Below are 26,329 nucleotides of genomic sequence, written 5' to 3'. Positions count from 1 at the left end.
AGCCTATTTTTGTTGCGCAACAGAAGGTTGCCATCAAGATCCCCTTTTCTATCATTAGGAGCATTAACAATGCTCCAAAAAAGCTTCCCTTCTTTGTTTTGTGCACTCCCCACAATAAATATAGTCTGTGTGTGGAAACTGATAAATTAGAGCAATTTCACACCAGCAAAAGTGAAAAACTGCAAATGAACTGCGGCCATAAAATTACTTGTTGCTAAGTGATGCGACTGGTACTTGAGTGCCTTCGAGGTAATATAAGTGGGCCCAGAATTATTCATATTAAGATATTTTGGAGCACTACACTTTGCCAGCTTGTAATGAGGGCTGCCATCTGACAAGAAGTTGAAAAATTTTCAGCGCACACAGGACAGGAACAAAGAAGAGAACACCACAAGCGCAGACTCGCAAGCGTTTATTCGCAAACGCAGAAAATATATGCTCAAAGGAGAAACAAAAACATCAAAATTTATGCAATCACACAGGAGCATACAGATATGAAAATTCCCGTTCATGTAGGACAACAGATGGGTCACTAACACATGTAGACTGGTTTTTGTAGATATGATAGGCTTCTGATACGTTCTGATTCCATGCAGTGCTTGGCAAGATTCTAAGAAGGTGCTTTTCCCAACGACAAGTTGTGCTTTTGTAAGCGAACATTCATGCAACGGCCAGTTTGACCGGCATACATGCGCCCACAAGACAGCGGAATCTGGTACACTACACCTTTTTCACATTTGATGTGCTGGTTTACATGGTTCACATTGCACACCTTCCGCTTATCACGAACAGCACAACCAGAGCACTTGTCAACCCTGGCACAAATACTCCCAACTTTTTCAGGGCTGAAAAAATTACGTCCACATTATATCTCTTGCCCACATTTTTTAGTTGATGTGAAAAGCGGTGAACATATGGAGGAACCGCTACCTTCTTTTTCTTTCCTTCATCAGAGTCAAGACATTACCTGGAAAACCAGCCAATCTTAATCTATTTACTTGCTCAGAAAAACTATCATTCAAAGGGTGACTGCACGACTTGAGTAAAGAAGACCACAAACAGGCCACAGCAATACCACATTTAACAATTTTTGAATGACCCGACAAGAAGCACAATGTGTTTGATGGCTGCAAAGTTACACCAACCTGCTTGTGGTCATACAGCAACACTTTTCCTCAAACAACAAAGCATGGGTCTATTCAAAACAAAGTACAAAAAGAGTTCAGTGCTTTCTGCAGCTAAAATGAGAATATTAAAATATAAAAGTGAAGTCTGCTGTAACTCTCTGGATAAAAGTAGGCCTCAAGGAATGCCTTTAGCTTCCCCAGGTGGGGGTATTCTAAAAATCACTGTTGCTAAAAATGGCTATCGCTGCTGAAAAAGGGCAATGATGGTGTAGAGGTAGAGCATCCGCCTCGCGTGCAAGAGGACCGGGGTTCAAATCGCGGTGCCATGCAATTCTCCACCAGGTTTTAAAAAAAACTCCACATGTCGATGGAATTGCATAACCAGGCCTGGAGTGCGGCCTGATCTCAGTGACTAGAAATGACAACGCACTTCCTCACCAGAACAGGATTTGGCCACCCTGGTGTAGTACTTGGCTGCAACCTTCCATGAACAAACCTATTAACCCTCAGTCCCCAGCGGCTGCGGAGCAGCTGACCAAGGCCTGTGACGCAGCAGAGAGAGCTAAGAATCTATGGCTCCGGACAGGCCACCACTGGAAACTGAACCTGGCAACGTTTAACGCCAGAACCTTATCCAGTGAGGCTAGCTTAGCAGTGCTGTGGGAGGAATTAGCGGGTATTAAATGGGATGTCATAGGGCTTAGTGAGGTTAGGAGGACAGATGAGGCGTATACTGTACTAAAGGGCGGGCACATACTGTGCTATCGTGGATTAGCAGACAGACGAGAACTAGGTGTGGGATTCCTCATCAATCGGGATATAGCTGGCAGCATAGAGGTGTTGTATAGTATTAACGAGAGGGTGGCAGCTATCATAATTAGGCTTAATAAGAGGTACAAGCTGAAGGTGGTGCAGGCCTACGCGCCTACATCAAGCCACGATGACCAAGTCGTTGAATGCTTCTACGAAGATGTGGAGTCGGCAATGACCAAAGTAATATCACAGTACACTGTGCTGATGGGCAAAGGTAGGCAAGAAGCAGGCTGGAGACCAGGAGGTAGGCGACTATGGGATAGGTTCTAGGAATAGCAGGGGAGAGTTATTAGTAGAGTTCGCAGATAGAAACAATTTACAGATCATGAATACCTTCTTCCAGAAACGAGCAAACTGGAAGTGGACGCGGAAGAGCCCCAATGGTGAGACTAAAAATGAAGACTTCATACTGTGCGCTCACCCTGGCATAGTAGAGGATGTGGAGGTCCTTAGAAAGGTCCGTTGTAGCGACCACAGAATGGTAAGGTCTCGTATTAGCTTAGGTTTGAAGAGGGAACGGAGGAAACTAGTGAAGCGGAAGGCTATTAACGAGTTAGCGTTAAGAGGGAAAGCAGAGGAATTCAGGATTTCGCTGCAAAACAGATTTTCCGCTTTAACTGAAGAAGACTACTGTAATGTTGAAACAATTAATGATAATCTCACAGCTATCGTTACGGAGTGTGCCGCAGAAGTAGGTGGTAGGATGGCTCGACAGGATACCGGCAAGCTATCTCAGGAGACTAAAGACCTGATTAAAAAATGCCAAAGCATAAGGACATCTAACTTCACAGACAGGTGGTAGGATGGTCCGACGGGATACCAGCAAGCTATCTTGGGAGACTAAAGACCTGATTAAGAAATGCCAAAGCATGAACACATCTAACTCCACAGACAGAGCTATCGAAGTTAATAAATAAGCACAAGGTAGCCAACATAAGGAAGTTTAACATCAAGAAAATCGAGCAAGCTCTGAAGAACGAAGACAGCCTAAAAGCAGTGAAGAGAAAATTACGTACAGGTAAAAACCAGATGTATGCGATAAGAGACAAAGAGGGCAATGTCATTAGCAATATGGATAAGATAGTCAAAGTAGCCGAAGAGTTTTACACAAATCTATACAGTAGCGAATGTAATCAGAACGTTACTGAGAGAGGGAGTCGAGCACAGCAATGGGACATCCCTCCAGTAACGAAGGATGAAGTAAAGAAAGCCTTAGGAGCAATGGAAAGGAGAAAAGCAGCTGGTGAGGATCAGGTACCAGCGGATTTGTTAAAGGACGGAGGAGAGATTGTGCTGGATAAACTAGCCACCCTGTATACGCAATGCCTTGTGACCTTGAGTGTACCAGGAGCTTGGAAGAACGCTAACATTATCTTAATTCACAAGAAAGGAGACGTCAAGGACTTACAGAAGGAATTACCGATCAATCAGTTAACTGTCCATTACTTACAAGGTATTTAATAAGGTAATCGCTAAGAGAGTCAGGACAATCTTAGACTTCAATCAACCAAATGGTCAGGGAGGCTTTCGTAAAGGATACTCGACAATAGACCATATTCATGCTATCAATCAGGTGATAGAGAAATGCGCAGAATATAACCATCCCCTATATATAGCCTTCATTGATTACGAGAAAGCATTTGACTCAGTGGAAACCTCAGCTGTCATGCAGGCATTGCGGAATTAGGGTGTAGAAGAGAGTTATGTGAAAATATTGGAAGATATTTATAACGACTGCACAGCTACCATAGTCCTCCATAAAGTCAGCAATAATATTCCAATAAGGAAAGGTGTCAGGCAGGATGACACGATCTCGCCAATGCTATTCACCGCCTGTTTACAGGAGGTATACCGAGGCTGAACTGGGAACAGATGGGGATAAGAGTTAATGAAGAATACCTAAGTAATTCGCGATTCGCTAATGACTTTGCCTTGCTAAGTCATTCAGGACATGAACTGCAAAGCATGATCAATGAGTTAGACAAGCAGAGAACGGTGGGGCTAAAAATTAACATGCACAAAACCAAAGTAATGTTCAACAATCTAGCAAGGGAACAGCAGTTCACAATTAGTAGCAAGGTGCTGGAAGTAGTAAGAGAATATGTCTACTTAAGTAGCGATTGCTGATTCAGATCATGTGAGGGAAATAACTAGAAGAATCAGAATGTGGTGGAGAGCATATGGCAAGTTCTCTCAGATCATGAATGGCAGTTAGCCAATATCCCTCAAGAGAAAAGTCTACAACAGCTGCATCTTGCCGGTACTCACCTATGGAGCAGAAACGTAGAGGCTAACAAAGAGGGTTCAGCTTTAGTTAAGGACAACGCAGCGAGCTATGGAAAGAAAAATGATAGGAGTAACGTTAAGAAATCAGAAGCGGGCTGAGTGGGTGAGGGAACAAACACGGGTTAATGACATCTTAGTCGGAATCAAGAGGAAGAAATGGGCTTGGGCAGGGCATGTAATGCGAAGGCAAGATAACCGGTGGTCCCTAAGGGTAATGGAGTGGATTCCAAGAGAAGGCAAACGTAGCAAGGGGTGGCAGAAAGTTAGGTGGACGAATGAGATTAACAAGCTTGCGGAGATACGGTGGCCGCAACCGGCAAAGGACAGGGTTAATTGGAGAGACATGGGAGAGGCCTTTGCACTGCAGTGGGTGTAGTCAGACTGAAGATGATGCAGTAGGAATTGCAGAGGTTTCTATTACAATCTTTACAGTTACAGAACTTTGTAACAAGCAATGGTATGCGATTTCCAGATCGACCTGGCAACAGCTGACAAGCATGGGAGTAGCACATGGCAGTAGTGAACCCAACTATAGGCTTGAAAGCTGAAGCACTGAAATCAATTATCTACTGGCTTTCAATCAACAGAATAGGTAGACAAACCTCATTCAAGTAGTGTAGACTTAAATTACAAAAAGAAATGCAGAACATACCAGTTATTGCCCATGTGTACTTAGTAAAACTGCACTATGATACATTTCGCTATCAGCATTGTTAGGCAGACACCTCAATGCACCTGTCGCCTGAACGTAGAAATACAATAAGAAAGTCTTTCAGAGTTCATTCTGGTGAAAAACTGTCCAGGCTACATTTTGCAGTAAGCACTGCAGACAAAAACCTAACTCTGGCTCTTTTAGGCTGAAGATTACTCTCACCAGTCCATATAGCACCATGACACAGCAGTCACTGCATTCTACTTTCAAGGTTTGTGTTGTCTCCCACTCTGCAAATTTAGCAAAACCTTGATGTCTGCATGATAGATGACTGTACGATAGATGCCAGTTTTTCTCCCATACTTTATCCTGCATGTAGCTAGCATATGGCAGCTGCAGCTCACATGCCCCTCTTAACACTTGCAGCAGACTACTGGCACACAACCAATTACAGTGAACAAAACTCAAAAAAACCTCTGCAAGAGAGAACTGCAGCATTAGTGAAAGCATGGCATTTGTGTAATCAAAGTAAAAAAAAAAAATGAATGGACCAGAACACCTGCATAGAGAATTCTGGCTAAGCTTTCTCTGGTGGCAAATAATGGGCATGCGACAGCTCGTAAGAGTAGGCCATGCATGTACACTCATACGACAGAGCTGTAAAAATAATACTGGGAAGGCAATTTACTCTTCACACTTTCACATGATGCAGTTTCAAAACAAAGAGCCAGTGTGCATTTATCAGTATCAAGGCCAACCCAGCACTGCTTATGTTCCCTAAATGTTTTCACTTGGGCCTACACACTAGCAGGAGATGTTGGGAAAAAAGACAATAAAGCAGGTCAGCAGAGGAACAGTTTATTTCACTTTACAGAGACAAAAACTTAAGTCTTGATGGAAAACACAGACAACAATGAACAGCAAGCAGGTCACTCACTCTTGAGGACCACAAGACAGTTCTGAGCACAACAAAGGAATGCAATGAAGTTTGATGAATCTGATCAAAACTACATTTCATTAAAACATCTAGCTCTGAACAAACAGCCTCTCTTATTTTAACGATAAGACCATCTTTGGACAACAATTGCAGGTTGACGTTCAAGCACTATCAGCAGAGCCAACATTACCACCCCTGTCACACGGGAGAACACAGTTATTATGCAGTAAAGAGTACAGTTGTTATGCTCTGTGAGGTTTAACATCACAAAGTAGCACATGGGCTATGAGATAACGTAGTGAAGAGCTCTGGGTTAATTTAGACCATTTGGGGCTCTTTAACATGCACTGACATTACACAGCACAAAGGAGTTTTCGCATTTCACCTCCACCAAAATGCAGCCGCCACAACAGAGATTCAATCCTGCACTTTTTTTTTTTGCACTCAGCAGCTAGACGCCTAGCTAGCCACCAAAGTGAGTCGAGCAGCAAGGAGCATAGTGAGGCCATTACTGCAGGCCATTATATATCCCCAGCACACTCCCAAACAGGAACATACCATTCACTGTACTAGTAATGCTTCTGCACAATGCATGACCTCGATGCCATGCTCAAAAATCACGAGTGCAAGACAGCAGTGTAGGAGGGGCAATGGCTCCTGCAGTACTTAGGTACAAACAACATGCATGCTCAATAACAGTGCAATGCTCTTGCATTCTAAATCAACAGCAGGCTGTAACGCTACCACTATTACAGCACCCCGGACCCCACTACTACAACATTAGTGCAAATGAGTTCTCACAAGCATTCTTAACAGAAAGAAAGGGATGTAGGAAATGTACATTAACGCAAGATACATTTGCTGGAACACTGAAAGCTGCACTCATTTGTTTACATATGCCTTGCATACATATAGCAAGTACAAGCAGTTGAACCACGGGAATTCTAGCACCATTAATGTAGCAGGTATGCAAGGTTTCTAAACCAACAACCTGACCACCAATAGGTCTGACAGCACCCCATGTGGAGGCTGAGCAAGCATTTAAGTGGTGAGCCCAAACTATTATTCCTTGTAGTACCTACACGCTCATAGTGCAGCAACCAGCCTTAGGTACACATATGTGTGTGCAATTTTCCAGCCCATGGTATAGCTGCAACTACAAAATCAGCCACCAATTACAGCTGTTTTCAGGAGCTAATATCTCAATGAACATTACCTCCATGTCAATGCACTCTAGTTGCATAGAAAGCCTGTGCTAATTTTTTGTAAGATGCAAGTGCAAGCCACTTGAGCCAAAGGTACACACTGTGCAATGCCAATAGGTTCTAGCATACAGTTCTGGCTACACACAATTTGAAGTTTTTAAGGCAGGTAACCGGACACATGCATTCAATGACCAAACTCTGTTTATCTACAGAGAACGTGCAATCCAGACACACCAACAAAGGTTTCTGGACGGATTAACTATTTTAAGGGGGGACGAGGGGATCGTAGGCAACTTTTCTATTTTTCGACTTAGAGTAATGAAATTTGGCAGACTTGCTTACAACAGCATCAAAAAATCAGATATAAAGTTTCACAATGACAGCTTCAGTAGGTTCCCTTTTATCATTCTTTATATGTTGTCCCCATGTTGCTTGCTTGTGGAAAGCCTAGCATGACAAAAAAAAACAGGCTACAAGTCTGTAAATTCTTTTAATATTTACTAAGTGTGGTGTAAATCAAGACTCTCTTAATTTTTTTTTTAATTTCTCTGCTCTTTTTTTTTTGAAGGACACAATATGCACCTTCTTTTATGTTTAGAATGTATCAAGCTCTAATTACCATGTAATAAAAACAAATGAGCTTAAATGGTAAATCTGAGACTGTCTTGACGCAGACCACACTTCAGTGATCCCAACAAAAACGGGGTAAAAATCCATGCACCCATTGCTGTGCTATGCTTTCCACGAACAACGTATTAAGCTCAAAACAAACTTTCGAGAAAACAAGCCTGAAAGTTCTAAGCTAGCACACACTGTCTATGTGCAGATGCCAACAAATATATTTATTTGGAACGCTTAAAGTTTATTTTTGGGTGAAATATTTCAGTACAACATAGAAACAGTGTTGGAGATGCCAAAAAGTGTACTTCTCAAAAATAGTCTTTTTTCGCGATTTTTGCGATCTGATCCCCACATCCCCTCTTAAAATGCATAAAATAAACTGTACTGTTAAAGCAATGATAAAGCACAGCTCTACAAAATACCTAGGCCACATGCATTCAGTATGAGTAATGTGCCACTGCAGCGTCACAGTCAGTACAACAAAAACAGAACAGCGTGGTCTTTTTACATGTACAGGAAATGCTCAAACAACTTGTGCATATTTTCAGAGTTACATGCAACAGACAAGACTGCAGGTGCCTCTCGCTAATGATATCACAAAGTTCACAACTGTCAAAATAGCTGTGCTCCAGCTTGTGCAGCATTGTAGTGACCTTGGAGCACTTATAAGAAAGAACTTTACTGAGTACATCGCAATCTAAAATTAGCACGTCAGAGCATGTAACCACAGTCAAAAGTTTATGGAAGGCCGTACTGGTGAAAAAATTTTATTTCATCACCGCCTTTCCACGCATCCTTGAATATGGAGCCTGACTGACTCTGCTAACTACACAGTGCAGCACTAAATCTAATGCAATACACTTCCGATACAAAGAAATTTAATTTATACAACATAGTCTCCCTGTGCATACCACAAACTTTTGACGGTGGATGTACATAACTACTACAGTAAATCTGCCAATCAGCTGCTGAAGTTTGAACATCGTGCTGTGCAAGGTCAGTTTATTCACTTCTTATTAAAACTTGCAGTAAGTTTAGAATGCCTACTCACAGTGTGACAGGGGTAGAGCCAAACACCTAGCTTCAAAACTAGAGAACTTCAATGATACTGATGCCAACACGACAACACCTCAGGTAGCTCTACCTTCAGTTTTTTTAAATATATTATACAAAAAGTATCATGACAGATATATGCACATATGAAAGGACCCTGTGTGCACCCCAATATTATGCAAACGAAAAACATACTGCAGCTCTTCGCCAAAGAACTGTACACTTCAAGCAGTTGCCCCAAACAATAAGGGTGCTACAAGGACTGAAAGCTGGAATGAGGTAATTTTATACAGAGCAAAATTTAAATTTGTTCCAATGCCGCCATCCCACCTGTGAGCCTTGCAGCACTGAGGGCCTTTGAGGATAATGACCAGGGGTCCTATACAGCCATCATGCCACCTATAAATACTACTAGGGCAAAAGTCCGGAGGACATGCAAGCTGCAACCAAACAATGCAGCTATGTGAATAGCTAGTGGTTCCAGGCCACATATGTGAAGGTGAAACTTGCCATCTTGCAGACTTTTGACCCAGATAGTACACGAAAGGTATAAGTTGGAGCTCACAATGCTGAGGCACTGGTTCCTTACAGCAAAATTGGCTGTCTTGTACACAGTGCTCACGAAATTGTGCTGTTACAGACTTCAGGACAAGTACTGCACCTCAAAGGCTGAGCCAACACTTCGACTGGGTTCACATGCTACGGAATTGGCACTGATCACCACTGCACTTTGCTTCCAACCCTGTATTTAGTGAATGCAAGCATACCTACAAATCTACAGGTGCCACTGAACACACAACGACCTGTGAACAGTAGAATAGTGCAGGCAAATTCCACATAACTTTGTCTGCGCTTGTTTTGTACTTTCATATGTTTCCTTGCACCTGCATTATAAACCTTTCGTATATGAAATCAAAGGCATTTGACTGTTTGCAAACAAAGCTGATTTTTTAAATAAGCCCAAGGCAGAAAGTGGTTTTATTGTACATGACACTTTTTTTGGAACTTGTTCCCCATCAGACACTCACACAGCCCTCCTAATGCCACGAGGTGCCTAATGGAAAAAAAAAATCAGCAAATTGCTTAGTCATGGATCTTAGATGTTGGAGAGAAAACAACGGTGTTCTGAATTGGCCTAATCAAGTAACTTGCAAAAAATACCTCATACCTTGACAATTGAGCTAACGATTAGCATCATCTACAACTGGCAAGAGTTTAAAAATACTGCAAGTGGTATCACCCAGCCATAGCTAATAGATATACCTTCTTGCATGATAGATAGTGCACAACAGTAACATATTAGTTTAAACAGCAAACTCTGAGCTCTCAGAATGACCACTTTTTTTTTTTTACAACATCAAGGTGCACTTTGCCACCACTTTCACTCTGTTCCTTTGTATGCATTGATGACTGTCCCAAACGCACACCTTGCAATACTACTACTTGTTTCATATTGAAGCAATGGCAATGTGCTATGCCAGTACCACAAATACTACATGCTGTGCAACAACTAATACATAAAAGGTGCAGGAATAAATAAAGGCTCTCAGGCCAGCTCTTTGCCTCACGTTTTCCAGGACATTCCAAAGCCCATTATCACACCCAGCTGTACCGCACCTCAAACAGGCCACACTATCAAAATAACAATTTTGATTGGTCAGCAGGCAAAGGAAGCAGAAGTTTTCACCTACGATACACTATGATGCCAACACAGTTTCCTGCAGGAAGTGTCTCTTATAAAACTATTAATGTAAAAGTCACTGTTGCACACGTATGCATACGTGACAACATGCATGTCTTCCTGGCTGAAATTTGAACAAATTATCTCTACATTTTCAAGACAGGGATGCAGAGAAGTGGCTGTCACTCTCAAAATTGCTAGTCAGCTTCTACACACAGAAGAGAAAGCTATGGAAAAAATGGCCAGTAGTGCTTGTTTTTGGTTTCACACCTCGAGTTTATCTACGAAATGCACCCCTCAACTTTTCGAATGTGTATGCTTATCGGCTGAATGTGTAGCTTCCCATCACTGCTCATGTATCCATGCACACTGCATGAACAATCAGCAAACTACCACCCCTGCTTGTTACACTACTGCCAGTTGGGCAGGCTCAACCGTCACTGAACGTTGTTGCTACCAAGGTTTGTAGCAATAAAAAGGCACTATTGCTGCATAATGAGCTATATGCCATTACTCAATAACTCAGGAAACTGTGGGCCTTGTAGCAAATAAAGATGCCCCCAAAAGAATGCCACAGAACAGAGAAAATTACAATGAAAACATTTGGTGTTTCAAAATAAGCCTATGAGTCCAGTATGCTACACGTAAGCTAATAAATTTGGCAGCTTTCTAGAAACATACAACAACATGAAGAATAAAGTTCTTGGCATAACAAATGGCTTTCACGTTTGTTGTTTCGCAACTATACACATCTTACTTTTATCTAAGAGGAGAATGCTACAAGTTAGCAAACATACTAGTAGCAGGTCAAGACATAAACGGCATGTTTTTCAGGTGCCAAAATTTGTGTCCATTTTGCAGTTCAGCGAAAGCAATGGCCAAATTTTGTACAGTGCCCAACCTGCTGGTCAGCTACTGGGCTTGATCACGAACTTCCGCATTGTACTGTCACTGAATTACACCTTATGCAGTACAGCAGCAGGATGCAAACTTCCGCTAAAAAGCTGCAAATTCCGTAGCCCTAGATATAGTGTGTAACACCAAGCATCACCACTGCTTTGAAATGTCGCCCCTTGTGTTGGGCTGCAAATAGCACTCAGCAGAGCAGAGTCTGTGCTCTATGCTACTGCTTTCTGTTGCGAGGTAATACCATTGGATGTTTGCTCTCACCTTGTAGCAACATGCTTGGAGTGGATTTAACTTCGAGCATTACACTGCCATGTGCTTTTTGCTGTGCTACATACATGGCATGCCAAACTGACTTCAGCAATTAACACACTGACAGAATGCAGCCTTTAAATGTGAAATTAATGCAAACATCGGTGGTACAGCAGCAGTTCAAAGCATCAATGTTTTCCATGCTTATGTACAAGCTAGAGCGATGGTCAAAGACTGAAAAGTGGGCAAGAAAAATTTTTTGCTCTGCCCACTAAGCAAGCAGGGAAAAGCTTCATTTATATATAACGAATTAGTTTGTACTTAAGCACAAGCCTATAAAGTTTGGAAAGCAGTCTGACTGCTGTGCCTTCTTGCAAATGAATGAAAACAAGGACTGTAGATTACTGCCATGCCCTCACAAATACTGCTTACTACACACACAATAGGCGTTACACCGCCAAAATGGAAACAAAGAAACAGTAGTTTGGTACATAAAGTTGATGGATAAAAATGCATAAGAAAAGAATGTATGTCCCAAGTTTCATATAGTGTCACAGATTTCTGGATAGCTTTATAATAGCAAAAGACTGGACCATGGTGGAAGTGAAAATCAAACTCACACTTAATGCTACATATTCCACCTGGTTGGCAAAACCGCAAGGTGCTCACCCCCAATACAACAAAATGTGATTACAATCAAAAGCATAATCTGCTGAAGCAGACTGGCAAAATTATTTACATCTATGCATGATGCAGCAAACGGCAACCAGCAGAGAAAGGTCGCCCAGTACAGAACTGCACAATGGCATGGCTATCAACAGTACAAATTTGTAAGATAACAGAACCAGCAATGCAAACATTCAGTAGTTGTATTAAAGGTGCACTGAAGAGGAATCTGAAGTCGTCTTTTTTTTCCGCGGTAACTCAATCTACACGTTCCGAGCATTCTTTGAAATTTTGAATTATTGTCCTGTGCGGCCGATTTCTCTAATTTAAATCGGATTAACATCTGGCTCCCGCCTTTTTTTTAAAATTCTCCACAGCCGGTGGGAGGATTCAACCAACGCATGGAGTGCCTTTCAGGCAGTAGCGTGGCGGCTTTGCTTTCACTTTTGTTTTTTAGGCTTCCGTGAATAAATAGATCTAGTCAGAAACTACATAGCTGCAAATTAGGCCCACGAAAATAAAAATACGTGTGGACTCTTTGCTTTTGCCGACCACTATGTATCACTCTGCCAAAAGCAGAGCGGAAAGCCGCCACGGGACTGGTTGAAAGGTTGGTCGACTCCTTCCACCATCTGCAAAGAATTAAAAAAAAAAAAAGCAGAAGCCAGGACGTTTAATCGCATTTAAATTGGGGAAATGGCCGTACAGGTCAATAATTAGTTTCCAAGACTGCTCGGAACGTGTAGATTGAGTTCCAGCGGTAAAAATAAGAGTTCAGATTCCTCTTCACTGCACCTTTAAAAGATAATGCTCAAGCTTGTTGGCGTGCAGGAGTGCATAAACAGTGAAAATTTAGCTTGTACGGCAAGTGCAAAGAGTGGCTACAGAAGTAAAATCAAGCAGAGACTTAAAAGCTAAATATTCCACTTGGTTTGCAAAGGAAAGAAAAAAAATTCGCTCTCTCCAAAAGATGCTCACCCATTTTTTTCCCCTAGTGGAATGTGCAATAGATCAACCCATGTAAATAATGTACGGCTAGACTCAGCAGCAAGACCTCGTGAATTTGGCCCTTGCTAATTAAGAAAATTGGATAATTTGAACTGCCTGTGCAATACTGGGCAACGCCCATGTGAGACTATGGTACCGAGCACTCATTAATTAGGAACGGCTCGCGGTGTGGAGGGCCGTGTCGAGGTGTGACAAACAGAAGCTATCGCTCAAATAGCATTATGAAAGCATGAACTGCATGGCGCAGTGTTGAGTACGAACCTCTGATGTGCGTGCAACGTTAGATCTGTAGGCGTGACGACAATTGGATACTGTAGCCAAGAAGAAGTCGAGCCGCACAGATTCGGTCTCACTTATTTAGACCCAATTTTTCCCCGTTCCAGAGCAGACAATTCCCTCCTTTCTGTCTACGTGGTTCTTCTGTTTAAAGTTTATGGGGTGGAACCTCTTGATCCGCGACACCATTTGAGAGGAAGCTCACTGCCACTGCATCGCACTCCTCGAGCACTTTGCATCTGCCACCTCTGCAGACAGCACTGCTCCTGCAGTGCCCTCATCCTCCGCGGTACCTCTTTTATCAACCATCGTTGTGCCGCCCTCATCTGCTTTCCTCCTCGTGCTCTCAATACCACCATACCTTTATCCTCTGCTGTTGTCTTTGTGCGCTCAGTGCCAGTTTCCAACGAAATAAATTTACTATGATGCGAATGGTGTCTGGCAGATTTTGCGGGCCATTTGAATTAACGAGGTTTTATAAAAGATTTCACAAAGCATGGTTAGGACTTTTTTGTGCAGCCTGTCCCTAAAACAAATCTTTCAAACTACTTTTCATTTGCTGAGCATAACTGCAGTAATATGCTGATAGCACAGTCCATATGGTGAAGCAAACGTTCAGGCATTGGTGTAGTAACAAATTAGTAGCAGTCATCCAGCACCACAGGGTGTGGCATTAGGCATGGTCTGCTGTGCACCATCCTTGCAGAAACTGCTACAGCCACAACAAGCAAACACTACTAAGCAATTACGAAATCCCAGGAGGATGTAGCTGAAAACTTGCCACACATTTTTTCACCAAGAAATAGGCCACACAGAGCCGCTTTTCTATACTGGATATGCATAGAGAATTGATGCCTGGTGTGAACAGCCCAAGAACAAAGTCGAAAGAGTAATGTAGCATAAGCAGTGATGGCACACACATCCGCAAAGCATGAAGACATTAATGAATGAAACAACTATTCACCCTGTGCAGTTTCAATGCCTTTGTCTGAAATGCTTCAAGAGTTATTCTTTGCTGAGGCACCACCTGTGCTCAACACTGTTCCAATAGCAGTATAATAGTGGCAAGCACACTTTTGGTTGCTTTGGGTATGCCAGCCAAGACGCACTGTGCAAGTAGCCCAGGGAGATCTTGCATTTGGGCACCTTACCATTGCCAATGCAGAGCAAGCAGCAAGCCTTTTAAAGATAAAAAGGGAATTGCCCCACTAAAGGATGGATAAAGTGCACAACAAATAGCCCTTACATGTTGAGCCATGGCTAGTGTGAATCTTGGAGGCTATGAAACAACCAAACTGTTCGAATTACGTGAGCGGTCTGTCAGACAATATTGCCATTGTAACTGCTGATACTACACAGAGCCCTAACACTCCCTGCTCATCTAATGAATGCCAAGTTTTATTGTATGATACTGACATCTGTGTTGCTCTTCCCAAGAGGTGATCTGGTAATAAGAAAGCAAACATTTCCAAAGCAAAACTCATTTTTGAGAACACAGATGAGCACATGCCTTCAGACGAATAAAATTCCAGGCAAGCCAAGATGCATCATGGTGGTGCAGTTTGATACTGTAACACATTCTGCAGACTAACTTTGAGACTTGAGATTCAGCATGGAAACCCGTGTATACACATTCCTATTTGTACTCATCAGTGGCACTTTGTTCTATTAGCAAGTGTGAAAAAGCCTAGCCATTCAATCATGGCACGAGCCAATGCAATTTGTAAACGTGACCAACCACTATAGTCAGAGCTAAATATTCAGTAAGAAAAGAAGCGGTCGGTACAGTTGCACTCACAAGAAACCAGTATGAACACAAGACAATCAGAGAGCTCCACTGCAGCCAACTATAGGCTACTGCGAATTTCCATGCACACAGTGCACACTAGATATTCTCCATCACAATTATTAATGAGGGAAACTACAGGTAAGTAAAAAAAAAAAACATAGTGACAATGAACATTGCCTTTATTTTTCTTTTCTTTGTTCTTGAATGGTCAGACTGCAGCTCAAGTAGACTCCTGGCCAGCCATGGCAAATTTAATACAAAATAAATGCTCTTAAGGGGGGACACTGGTCTTAGGCCTATTTTCCTTACTTTTAGTCCAATCCTAATGAAACTGTACCACCTTGCTCAGTTTTTTATACTGATTTCAGCAATGAAATTACCTTTCACATAAATTAGTCGGTTCCCAAGATAATTAATTTTAATTAGCCATTCATTAGTACCTCGGTGCAAAAAAACTGCTCAATAAAAAATCATTTTTAATCCATGGCTACATAGTATGGCGATTAAAGAGTGCAATAATCAAAACCATTTTTACTTATTACCCTCATTAGTAATTTTACAGCACTTGGAATATCAACGTTCAAGGTGTGAATGTAATGCATCGATAAACTTTGCAAAATTATAAATTTTTGAAGTGCGATTGAACAAATCTGCTTCGATTATTGCACACACTGTGCCTTCAGCTTCCCTTAGCAAGCAATACGACATCTCTGTCTGTCCTAGATGTTGAGATATCGACATACTAAGACAGCCAGATGTCCAAAATTTTCATGCCATTAAATTGTCTGCTCCTGCATAAATTCAGCCCACACGATGATCTGAATTTAATATTATGGTCAAAATGCTGGTTTCTTAAGGGAAAAAATTGGTACGGTTGGAAAATAATAGCTGCAGATTCCACAAATGTCATTTTTTGAAAATCGATTTTTTGGTCAATTTTTGGTCTCAAAGACCAGTGTCCCCCCTTAACGATGAGAAAAATGAGTTGACAGTACAATGCAAAGTTCTCACATCCAGGTGGTTGAAAGTTACAGCAAAACACTACTACATGAGTGCCCTATACCTTCGGCCATATCGCCTGAATACCGGAGGTTTGTTGCACTTAGGAGCCCGGTCTCTACGTGACTGAGTCCCATCCATGCCTTCCTCTTCAAAAAGCTTTCTCATGTCAATACTCTCCTCGCTGCCCCTTTCGACGAGCACTTCGTAGATTTGCAGCAAACAGTATGCGTCCAGTGCTGTTTGAAGATCATAATACAAAAGTCACAAACATAGCTCTCATCAGAAATAAGTACACTAGCAAAGTTCAGTGCACCAGATCCACACTGACATACTATTGTAGCTTCTGATGATGTAGCTTCTGACATGCTATTGTAGCTTCTACATAGTCGCACGGAATCGCCATTTCAGCTTCCGTACACTTCATGCATTTGGCGCTCACTTAAGACACAGTGGCTTATCACAAACGTATCTGTTAGCATGTACCTATCACTGTGTGCGAGCCTGAAGAGGTCTCTTGCAAAGCAGCCATGAATTATGCCATGCATTGCAAGGAAGCTTCCCCAGTGCTCCTACTGCATAGATTGCAGCGACACATTGATACCAATATGGTGCAGCGCGCGATGGATGCAAATGCAACTCCTCACACGCCCGAATAGAAAGAACTCTCCTCTCCCGTCGCCAGAGCTGCCAGCATATCTGCATCAGCCCAACTACCACCCTGTTCACAGGCACTGGATATCCTAATGGTCACGGTCCAAGCTGCACAGAAGTGCCTATCACCATAGCTATCGCCTATCGTAGTCAAGTGACTGCTTCTCCACGACAAGGAGGCTCCGCAGTTTAGGCTGGGCGTAACAAACTTTCGTCTTCCTCCATGCGCCATAGCCACCGTTGCCACATTGCTGCCTGGCATCGATGCAGTCGCAGATCTAAACCAGTCTCGTTGCGTTGCCACATTACTGTCGTCACCGAATGTTTGCTTCCCATGTCTATTGATAAGCAAGTGCCATCACTCCTTAGCTTGCGATGCTCAAAGTTTTGCAGCAGAAAGGCTAAGACCTTCCTGGAATACCTCGAGTATCATGTTTTACCAGGTCAGTGGATTTATAGCATGGATATAGCGTACTCCGCTTTGCAAGTAGCTTTGCCACGGCTTACGAGGTGTGCCGTAATGAGGTTAACTATTGATTTAAACAGATACCGAAACATATCAAGGACCTAGATATCCCATATTAGCACAAGCATGGTTTCATAATGCACAAGCTGTACCTAGCACGTTGCCATCATCACTCTGGCCCTCATCGAAGTCCGCTTCAGATTCAACAACTATGTCAGACCCACTTTCATAAACTGATTGACGGTGAGACATTGCTTTGAGCATAAGCACAGCCTTCTCATTACCGTATTTACTCGCATAATAGGCGCACCCCTAGTTTGGTCGCGAAAAATCTGATTTTTTTATTTCCGCGCATAATAGGCGCACCCCAAAATTGGCACTGTGACCAATACTGTATTTACACGATTGCAAGCCGACGCCTCGCCGCCCCCCAGTCTTTATTTTAACAAAGTTTTTGCTGAACTGACTACTAGTGCTGCTGCCGTCGCAGCTGCTGCGGACCCACAGCACGTACAGCGACATCGCGTAGAACAGCCACACAGTTTTCAGGGATGCTCCCTTTAAACGTCTGTTTGGAAAGCTTTATCTCCAGCTGGAAACGTTCCAGACTTCGGTCCACGAAAACCTCGGCGCCTGGAGTCGCGTACGAAAATTTAGGCACGCCACAGTCGCAACTGCCGCACTTCTCGGCCACGTCGAATTTCCGACCTGCCGCATGCTTGCCGTGTTCGAGAGCAAACTCCCAGCCGTGTAGCTATTAAGGTGCTTGCACGTCGAGCTAAAACAGCAACGCTCGGCAGCAAAGCCACAAACCACGATGCGCTAGATAACATCTTCCTCGCTTCCTCCGTGCTTGACAAAAAAAAAAAAAAGTGGAGCTGGTGATGCTGATGGCGATATAGATAGCGAAAGCTCGCAGCGGAGAAAAACATTGATGATGATGATAAGCTTGGCCTCGGGCGCCTTCCTTGGGCGACGTCTGGAAGCTCCTGTGCGCGTGTATGGCCTCCGCGATCTAAGCGCCTGTTGCGCGCAGCCAGAGCTAATCGCGGAGGCCTCGGCGCGTGCATTTCAAAGGCTATTCCCGCGTGGGTCGTGGAAAGTTTCGGTGCGGCCCCTACACGGATTTTTTAAAAATATTTCCTTCGGGAAAATGGGGTGCGGCCCGTACACGAGTGCGTTTATGCGGTATGTTCAATTTTGCTAGTCGAAAAATTCCCGGAAATTTTACCCCGTGTAATAGGCGCACCCCGAACTTTGAGCCGGATTTTCTGGAAAAAAAAGTGCGCCTATTATGCGAGTAAATACGGTACTCCCTGAAATTCCTTTTCATGTAACTTTCATTACATTGGTTCTCATCTTCATAAAACATTGCCAATAAAGTGCGAATAAGTGCCAATAAAGTGCGGAGAAGGCACTACGTGCACAAAGCTGGAGTATTCAGATATTCAATGAATTAGCAACAGATGTGCAAAGGCTGGTTTCAAAAACCTTCCATAGTTATCAGGAAAACTGCTTGTGCTTTAAAACTATGGTGTAACAGTCAGACACAGCTTTGAGCACCAAAAATGCACACCCTTCCCATTACTCCTTGAAAATCCTTTTCATTTAACTTTCATTACACTGGCTCTCACATTCATAACACATTTTATCAAATTTTATGTTGGTCACTCAACACCATGCATTACATATGCTGGTACTAGTGGACAAAAGCAGGCATTAAAATGAAAGGATACTGCAAATACTGCTCACCTGCATACACTGTCTGCGATGGTCGCAGTGGTCTTTTCTCCCAATCAGAACACTGTTCACTCTTGTTTAATGGCTGGCCCAACAACAAGAAGGTCAGCTCAGCCAATCCTTTGTAGTTCCGCTTCTCACACACAGGTTTTATTAGTCTTGGATAGTCCCGTTGTAACTAGAACAATATGAAGGGGTTACATCTCTGCTTCACTGCCCATGAACTATCAAATCAGCTCACACAATGAGAAGACATTTCGCAGCTCTCCAGCTACTACGACCACAAAGCAAGCCAACAGGAGGGGCATAAAACCAGAATACACAGTGAATTGTTTCAAAATGCCAGATAACTTGATCAGCCAACCAAGGCTTATGAATATCTGCTAATAATAAATAAGCCTTTGATGTTGGCTTGAAGTGCCTCACCCCATGGTCTAGTTTATCTCATCAAGAACAAATTTTGTGAGCCAGAGAAGTATGGAAAGTGAAAGACTAGCAGCGATGTCACAACTCCCACATGTACCCATCACTAACAAAGATTCTGTCAGTCACACTTACCTCACATGACAAGAAGGTATTGTCACAACAAGATGAAAGACTGTGCTGCAAACTCATAAGTAGGCCGTGTACTTTTAAACTTTAGCTGGGAAACACTGATAAATATCCGCTGGTAAAACTGAAAAGCACCAATTTCTGGGCATGCTGAGGCTAACCAACAACAAATTCTGCCAACTAACTTTCCTACTCCTTTCTATTTAAAAGCACAGAAAATGCTGACAAGGCATAACAGTACATCCAACATTTTAAACTCGTGCGCAATGAGAAAAATGCCTCAGTGAATTATTTCACCCTTCAAAGAGCGCAGTGGGCATGGCCGAACACCTAAGCACATGCTGCAACACTTTACTGTTGGAAAGTTTTTGTCATTACAGTCAAACCTCATAATAAAGAACACATATATTAAGAATTACTGGCTATATCGAACTGTTCCTAATTATTTTCAACAAACACATGAATTTCTTGCTTCATACGCAGTTTGCCATAAAACGGATATATTTAACTGATGAGTGCCAAGCTATGCTCGCTCGGATGGCAGACAGCAGGCTTTGCTTCACAACACAAGCAAGCGTTCGCGCTACGGTTCACGCTTTATGTCGAATTTTCCAACAGTGTCACTGAAGATGATACAGCAGCAAAAAAGCTCGTAGCCAGGCGATTAGCACCCATTTGTACCTCTTGCAACCGTAGATAGTGCCCCGGAACCAGCGACATGATCAACTGCTGCAGCTTTCCAGCAGCCATCCTCTGTTCACGTCAACTGTTATGCAGCGGAGGTGGTGAAAACTGTGATAGCTTTCGTCCTGGTGTCTGATTTTTTTTATGTGGCACCGCAGTAATGCAAGGAAGCCACCCTAGCTGGCATCTGACCTGCCACCTTTGCGTGCTCTGGTGCTTAGCAAAAAAGCCAAACTAACTAGAGTTAGGTTTTTTTTTTTGGTTTTTGAGAAAAGGAAATGGCGCAGTATCTGTCCCACATATCTCAGTGGGCACCTGAACTGCACCGTAAGGGAATAGAGGAAGGTGGGAGTAAACAACAAATAGAGAAAGAGAAGCCGCAGTGGAGGTCTCGAATAATTTCGACAACCTGGGGATCTTTAACGTGCACTGACATTCAGCACGATGGGCAAGCACCTTAATAGCTACACGGCTGGGAGTATGCTCCCAAACATGGCAAGCGTGCGACGAGCAGGAAATTCGAAGTGGCAGAGAAGTGCATCAGACTATGGTGCAACAAAGAATGCATTGAGGAACACAAGCTGCAAAAACCGCATTTTCCGAGCCAAGCCGTCCAAGTTTCCTGAACTGGAAGAAGAGCTGCTCTGCTATGTGATGGAAGTGCAGAACAACGGCTAAGCGTTGACACCGGACATGCTGCGCAACTTCTTTTGGGATGAGCGTGCACCAGAGCACAGCACCAGCTCAGAGTCTTGAAGATTCCGCGAGTGAAGATGCGGTTTTGTGCATGACCGTGGTTTTTTGGATTTGGAGTGTCGGTGACCCTGCAATGCACCTGATTCACTATTTGAGCCCTGGTTGCGTCATCCATCACTCAATAACGAGAACCAACACAGCAAGTTACTGAAGCCTTCCAGATTAGCAATCACATGCAACAATCAAGTATGGACCTCTTCCTGCTGCCGCTAACAGAGAGAGCCCCCTTCCCCCTGTTCACCCATCTTTGCACCCAGTTTCTGCCCTTTCCACCTATCCTAAGAGACTGCACCGCCTCGCGCTTGCATTGATCAGGTAGCTGCGTGCCCAGTCTTGCTCCTTCTCTTCACCTTCCCTCCTCTGCACCGAAACTGCCTACTCTCCCTCCATTCTTTTAATCCCACTCCCCTGCACAGCATTGCTATGGCAATCCCTTTAAAGGGACACTGAGGAGAAATTGAAGTTGGCTTGTATCGACAGAATACCAGCTCCTGATTACAAAAACGCCACTCATACTGACAACAAAGCTCTTGTAACGTAGAAAAGAGCAAGAACCAAAATACAGGTATCGCCGCCACAGGCCAAACTCGCAAGTACAAGCGTGATGAGATCATAGGACAAAACAGTGTTGCTAGAACGAATGGTTCTAGCAACACCAGGAACCGAGAAACCATGAATCACTGAGGCGCAGCCAATGCATGCGCAAATCTCCTTGACGTCGCCAGATGGCGCCACGAACCCGGCAGCTACGCGAGCGCCTGCAGTATCGGGACCAATCAGCGCCTGCTCACCGCGGTAGGCGGGCTCCTGGTATTCCGCTAACGGTAACAAGGTACAAGGTATGCTAAAGGTGTCTATTTGCGAGAACTTCGTTGACGACTTCGAGAATGGGATCCATCGTAACGCTGGCAAAACGCCGGTGCAAACGTAAACGAAGCGACGGTAGCGACGGCCGCAATAGCCGATAGATGCCTTGAAAGTGCGGCCGGAGGTAGCTTTCTTTTCGGCTGCTGCTAGGCCACTCTGCTGGCCCGCCGAAATCACTGAGTCTGCGTTACGTCATGGGCACGTCATGTTTCACGTCACTTAGTCCTGTGTCGTCATAAGAGAATCCCTGGTTTGAATCAGAGCGGCGGGAAAAACTTCTTCAAATTCGAATCCAAATTTCTTAGAAATAAATGCATCTTTCGCTGCCGGCCAAGTGGCAACAAAGCCATGAAATGCCGAACTATCGGATTTTGCTATAAAAAAAATATCAATAGAGCTCTCCTCACTGTCCCTTTAAGGGAGACTATATGTTAATTATAGACTCTACATAGAGCAGTTTGCACTGTTCATGAAAGGTGGCACCACTAAGGTGGCCACCATTAACGGCACTGGTGCACTGGGTGAACCGCTACTGCGCAGCTTGTGGACAAAAGACACCGGTGCTCTGGTACAGCATCTGTACTAATGTGCAGGGAAGTAGAGCTAATGTTCTTGTGGTCTACTGGAGGAAAAAAATACTGATTTTCACAAATTGGGCAGTTCGTGGCACATGCGACAGTTTTTCTAGGAGTTGCCTTGCGAGCTCATGCTGCTTTCTAGAGGTACAAAATGTCTATGAGTTGTTCCGAAAAGAATCTGAATTTCTATTTTTCATAAGATTCAGGGAAAAAATTCTCATATGCTTAAAAAATTTCATGTAAATCTATCAAGAAAAAAAAAATTCACTGAAAGCTGCATCCCCTTTAAAAATCCGGGGCCCAGTGATTCTAAGTGGAATCACCAAATGTAGAGGCTACCAGTCGAATTGAGCAAACAAGTCCCACTGTTTTTACAGTAGTTCTAACAGTTACCAATTCATCAAGATATGTTAGCGACCTTTCATCTGAAGGGGATATAAAAACTGCGTACGCTTTGGTGCCACCATTAGATGACACCGTTTCCTTCCTAGCACTATGCAGAAGAAAAAACAATTTTCGTTTTCCCCTAATCATGCGGAGGGTTAGAAGCAGGCTCATGTCATTCCTTCAAATTAAATTTTTTTGGCAACACATCCTTAAAAGAGTTTTGCAAATATGAATGACTCAAAATGGAATCGCTCGGACCTAGAGGCCCTATTGTAGAATAAGCAGCACGATTGTGTACGAGTTACTTGTAACTACATGTGTTGTGTAAATATAGTTTCTTCCGCCCTCTGTACGCAACAAAACATTCTTTTCTGCAAAAAAAAATGTCTACATTCAATGACATTCATCGCATAAACTCAAAGACAAAGTCTAACACGAGAGCATTGAAACCTGTATAAAATATTGCCCATGGTAGCAAATTGAAGTGCAGAGCAATGTAGAACAGGGTGGTATTGCCACTACTCCGAAAGCCTACAGTTACCCAGCTTTTAAACTTCAAAAAGGCAACAAACTCTCACAACAGTTTGTGCTGTGCAGCTTAAAAAGTAATCGCAGCAGGAAATTCCATTTTGTGGACACAGCATGCTGCTGTTGAACATGGCAGAATTCAGGAACACAAATCCCCATCACAAGGAGCACTTCTACCATAAGAATACATAAAAAAGTTTGTCTCAACTCAACCTTTGAAAATTTCGCATTTCAAATATGTAGTTAGTGCAAAAATATATATGCTGCGAGCTAGTGAGGCTGGAAATTTCGAAACTGGGAGCATGGTCAGCCTACCTCTTACAAGCCACCTCTCAAAAAGACCACTGCTTCTCTTCTATCAACTCAAGAATCAGCGCACTGACCAGCACACAATGAAAAAAAAAAAAAAGTTCAAGCTGCGCATCATTTCATTCTCACGTACTCCGAGATCAGTGGCCTATACCTCTACTTAGCAAAGACAAGCATGATTTCAAACCAGTTGATAATAAATAAAATTTTCAAACAAATCAGCCGGCTAAGTATTTTGCACTCACTAATTCCCACTGAACAAAGAACAGATGGAACCTCGACTGTTATCTTTTTCGAATTATCCTCCACCTACACAAGCTAACCTTTGAACGTAATTTTTTTATATTAAACAGCTTTAATTTGGGTCTGAAAGGGTTAAAAAAAACACTTGGCAAATTTAGCCGGCCACTTATTACCACTATCTCCTTGTGTCTTCCGAACCCAACATACACTAAGAAGAGCAGAAAGGGCAATGAACCACCCTGCATAAAACATTCTGCAACTTCCCTTTCTAGTTTTTTATACCACCAATCGAACATCCTCCTGCTTTCTCTGAAAGCTCACCATCTTCAATTAACCCCAAAGACTGCCGCACATTGCCAAGCTTAACATCATCCATGTTCTGTACATCCTTACCTTCTCAGTGAAGGTACGCAAGTCAACGACACTGTTAACTTTAGCACCTGGTCGCTTGACTGTCTCTGCCAACAGCCGGAGGTCTTCAGCAATGCCATAACCTAGAGATGGAAGGTCAAATATGAGGATCTAGCAACCAAAGTATGCCAAGCTGATGAACATTTCGATCATGCTTACCTAACTTCAGAATGTTGTGCGTCGACAGAACATCAGAGTACAAACTGTCCCAATCCGAGTCTGCCAATTCTACCACGAGTCGTGGCACGTCAAGCATGAATACTCGATCCCATACTGCCAGCTGTACCAAGGCCAACCTATAAAGTGCAAAATGAGCATGCTGGCAACAGCACTCTGCCAAAAAAGAAGCTTTGGCCTAACTCCTATTAGCTCCTTTTGTAGAATTAACTCTGCCTTCTTGTATGGCATATACGTTGGAACACTACAGGCTGTCATGCCGATTTTAACTCCAATGCATATAAACAAGTTTGCTGGCTTTTCTCACAGCAGCTGCAAGGTTAGTTTCAACTGCTGTCAAAAAGCAAACATCTTACAGCAGCGTTAACCTACAGCCCAAATTCTTAACTGCCCAATGCTAACAAGAGAACACTTTTCAAGGACAGTTCTGCTGGAGTAGTTACTATAAAAATGTTGTCAACAGTGAAATGCTCTCCTTTTATTTACGAGCATCTCTCCAGGATGTATCAATTTCTCCCCAGGGGAAGCTGAGCCGGAGGCCGGACAACACCCACACCCATTAGAAAAAGATCGCATCCACAGTAATCATGGGGTTTGAGCCATCATCATCATCTAATACACCAGGACAACACTACCACTATGTTGCTGCTGCAATTACTAACGCAACAACAAAGCCACAAACCTTGAAGGAGTCAATCCAATGGTTGGCTTCCACTCTGCGTCAATGCCAACAATGTCGTAGTGCTGCAAAAGATGAAGAATTTTAATTCAACTTTGACTGTCCAACCAAACCAAAAATTGCTGTCTTACCGTAATGACTTTAATGCACTCCTTTAAGCCATTAGCTGAATCCACCATAGACACATCATCAAGTTGAAGTCTCAGCTGCAAGAACTTGCCGGAATAATCCGGAACATCAGTCGTGACATTCCATGACTTAAGCAGCTCTTGCATTCTGGAAAGTGAAGCAAAGAGTGAAGCTGTATCATGTGATGTCAGTACACGTTATAGAGCCCCAGGTGGTCGAAATTCCCTTCACCTCGGTGTCCCTCATAGCCTGAGATGCTTTGGGATGTTAAACCCCCCATAAAGAATGGCGTCAAAAGACTGACCCCAACTGCACCACACATTCTTTCAGCTACGAATTTAAGAACAAAAGCTTAATTTATTTAACAAGAAGGGGATCAAAATGCAAAGATAATAACAGGCACCTCTAGCGGACATGGTAGTGAACGACTATATATGTCTGGATGAGCTGGCCGCTGAACAGACATGAATTTGTACACCCAAATTAAGTTAAGAGTAACTCTGTACTGCTGGTAATTTAGCAGTCAGTGAAGCTAATATTTTACACAAAGCCATTTCATGTCGGAAATTAAAATTATGACCCCTCCTGTCGGAACGCCACCACTACAGATTACTTAGCTACTCTCACATTGTACAGAAACATACCTCCTACAATCAGGATGATTTGGAAGGATTGCGATTCACACACACATTGATGGTGCCTCACTTATTTTTGAAGGAAGACTCGAATTTGTTCCTGTGAAAGACTGACCAAAAGCAGAAAACATCTGATGCAGGATAAACCTAGAAGATTCTTCCTGTATCACTGCATTAGTTTATTGGCTTCCAAATGGCCCTATCAAGTTTCTCGCGTTGTTGCAAGACGTCTTGAGTTATGTATCTGCCAATGCGATGATTAT

At 43.1% G+C, this 26,329-nt stretch overlaps 1 protein-coding gene across 1 annotated transcript in view; it reads right to left on the bottom strand.

Moving 5' to 3' along the window:
* Positions 1-5,720: 5,720 nt before the first annotated feature.
* The window catches only part of Nbr (exonuclease mut-7 homolog), a 39,200-nt gene continuing 18,591 nt past the window's right edge, over positions 5,721-26,329 (bottom strand). The window contains exons 10-15 of the mRNA XM_089581151.1: positions 25,434-25,578; positions 25,306-25,367; positions 24,606-24,742; positions 24,429-24,529; positions 19,144-19,309; positions 5,721-16,510 (exon numbers count right to left, since the gene is read on the bottom strand). Of these exons, the coding sequence (XP_089437277.1) occupies positions 16,317-16,510; positions 19,144-19,309; positions 24,429-24,529; positions 24,606-24,742; positions 25,306-25,367; positions 25,434-25,578 (805 nt within the window). The 3' untranslated portion in view covers positions 5,721-16,316. The remainder of the gene's footprint in view (positions 16,511-19,143; positions 19,310-24,428; positions 24,530-24,605; positions 24,743-25,305; positions 25,368-25,433; positions 25,579-26,329) is intronic.

This window comes from Amblyomma mixtum, chromosome 3 (genome assembly GCF_055824585.1).
Source record: "Amblyomma mixtum isolate Tamu chromosome 3, ASM5582458v1, whole genome shotgun sequence".
In the NCBI taxonomy this organism is placed as follows: Eukaryota; Metazoa; Arthropoda; class Arachnida; order Ixodida; family Ixodidae; genus Amblyomma; species Amblyomma mixtum.
This window is presented reverse-complemented; position numbering and strand designations above follow the sequence as displayed.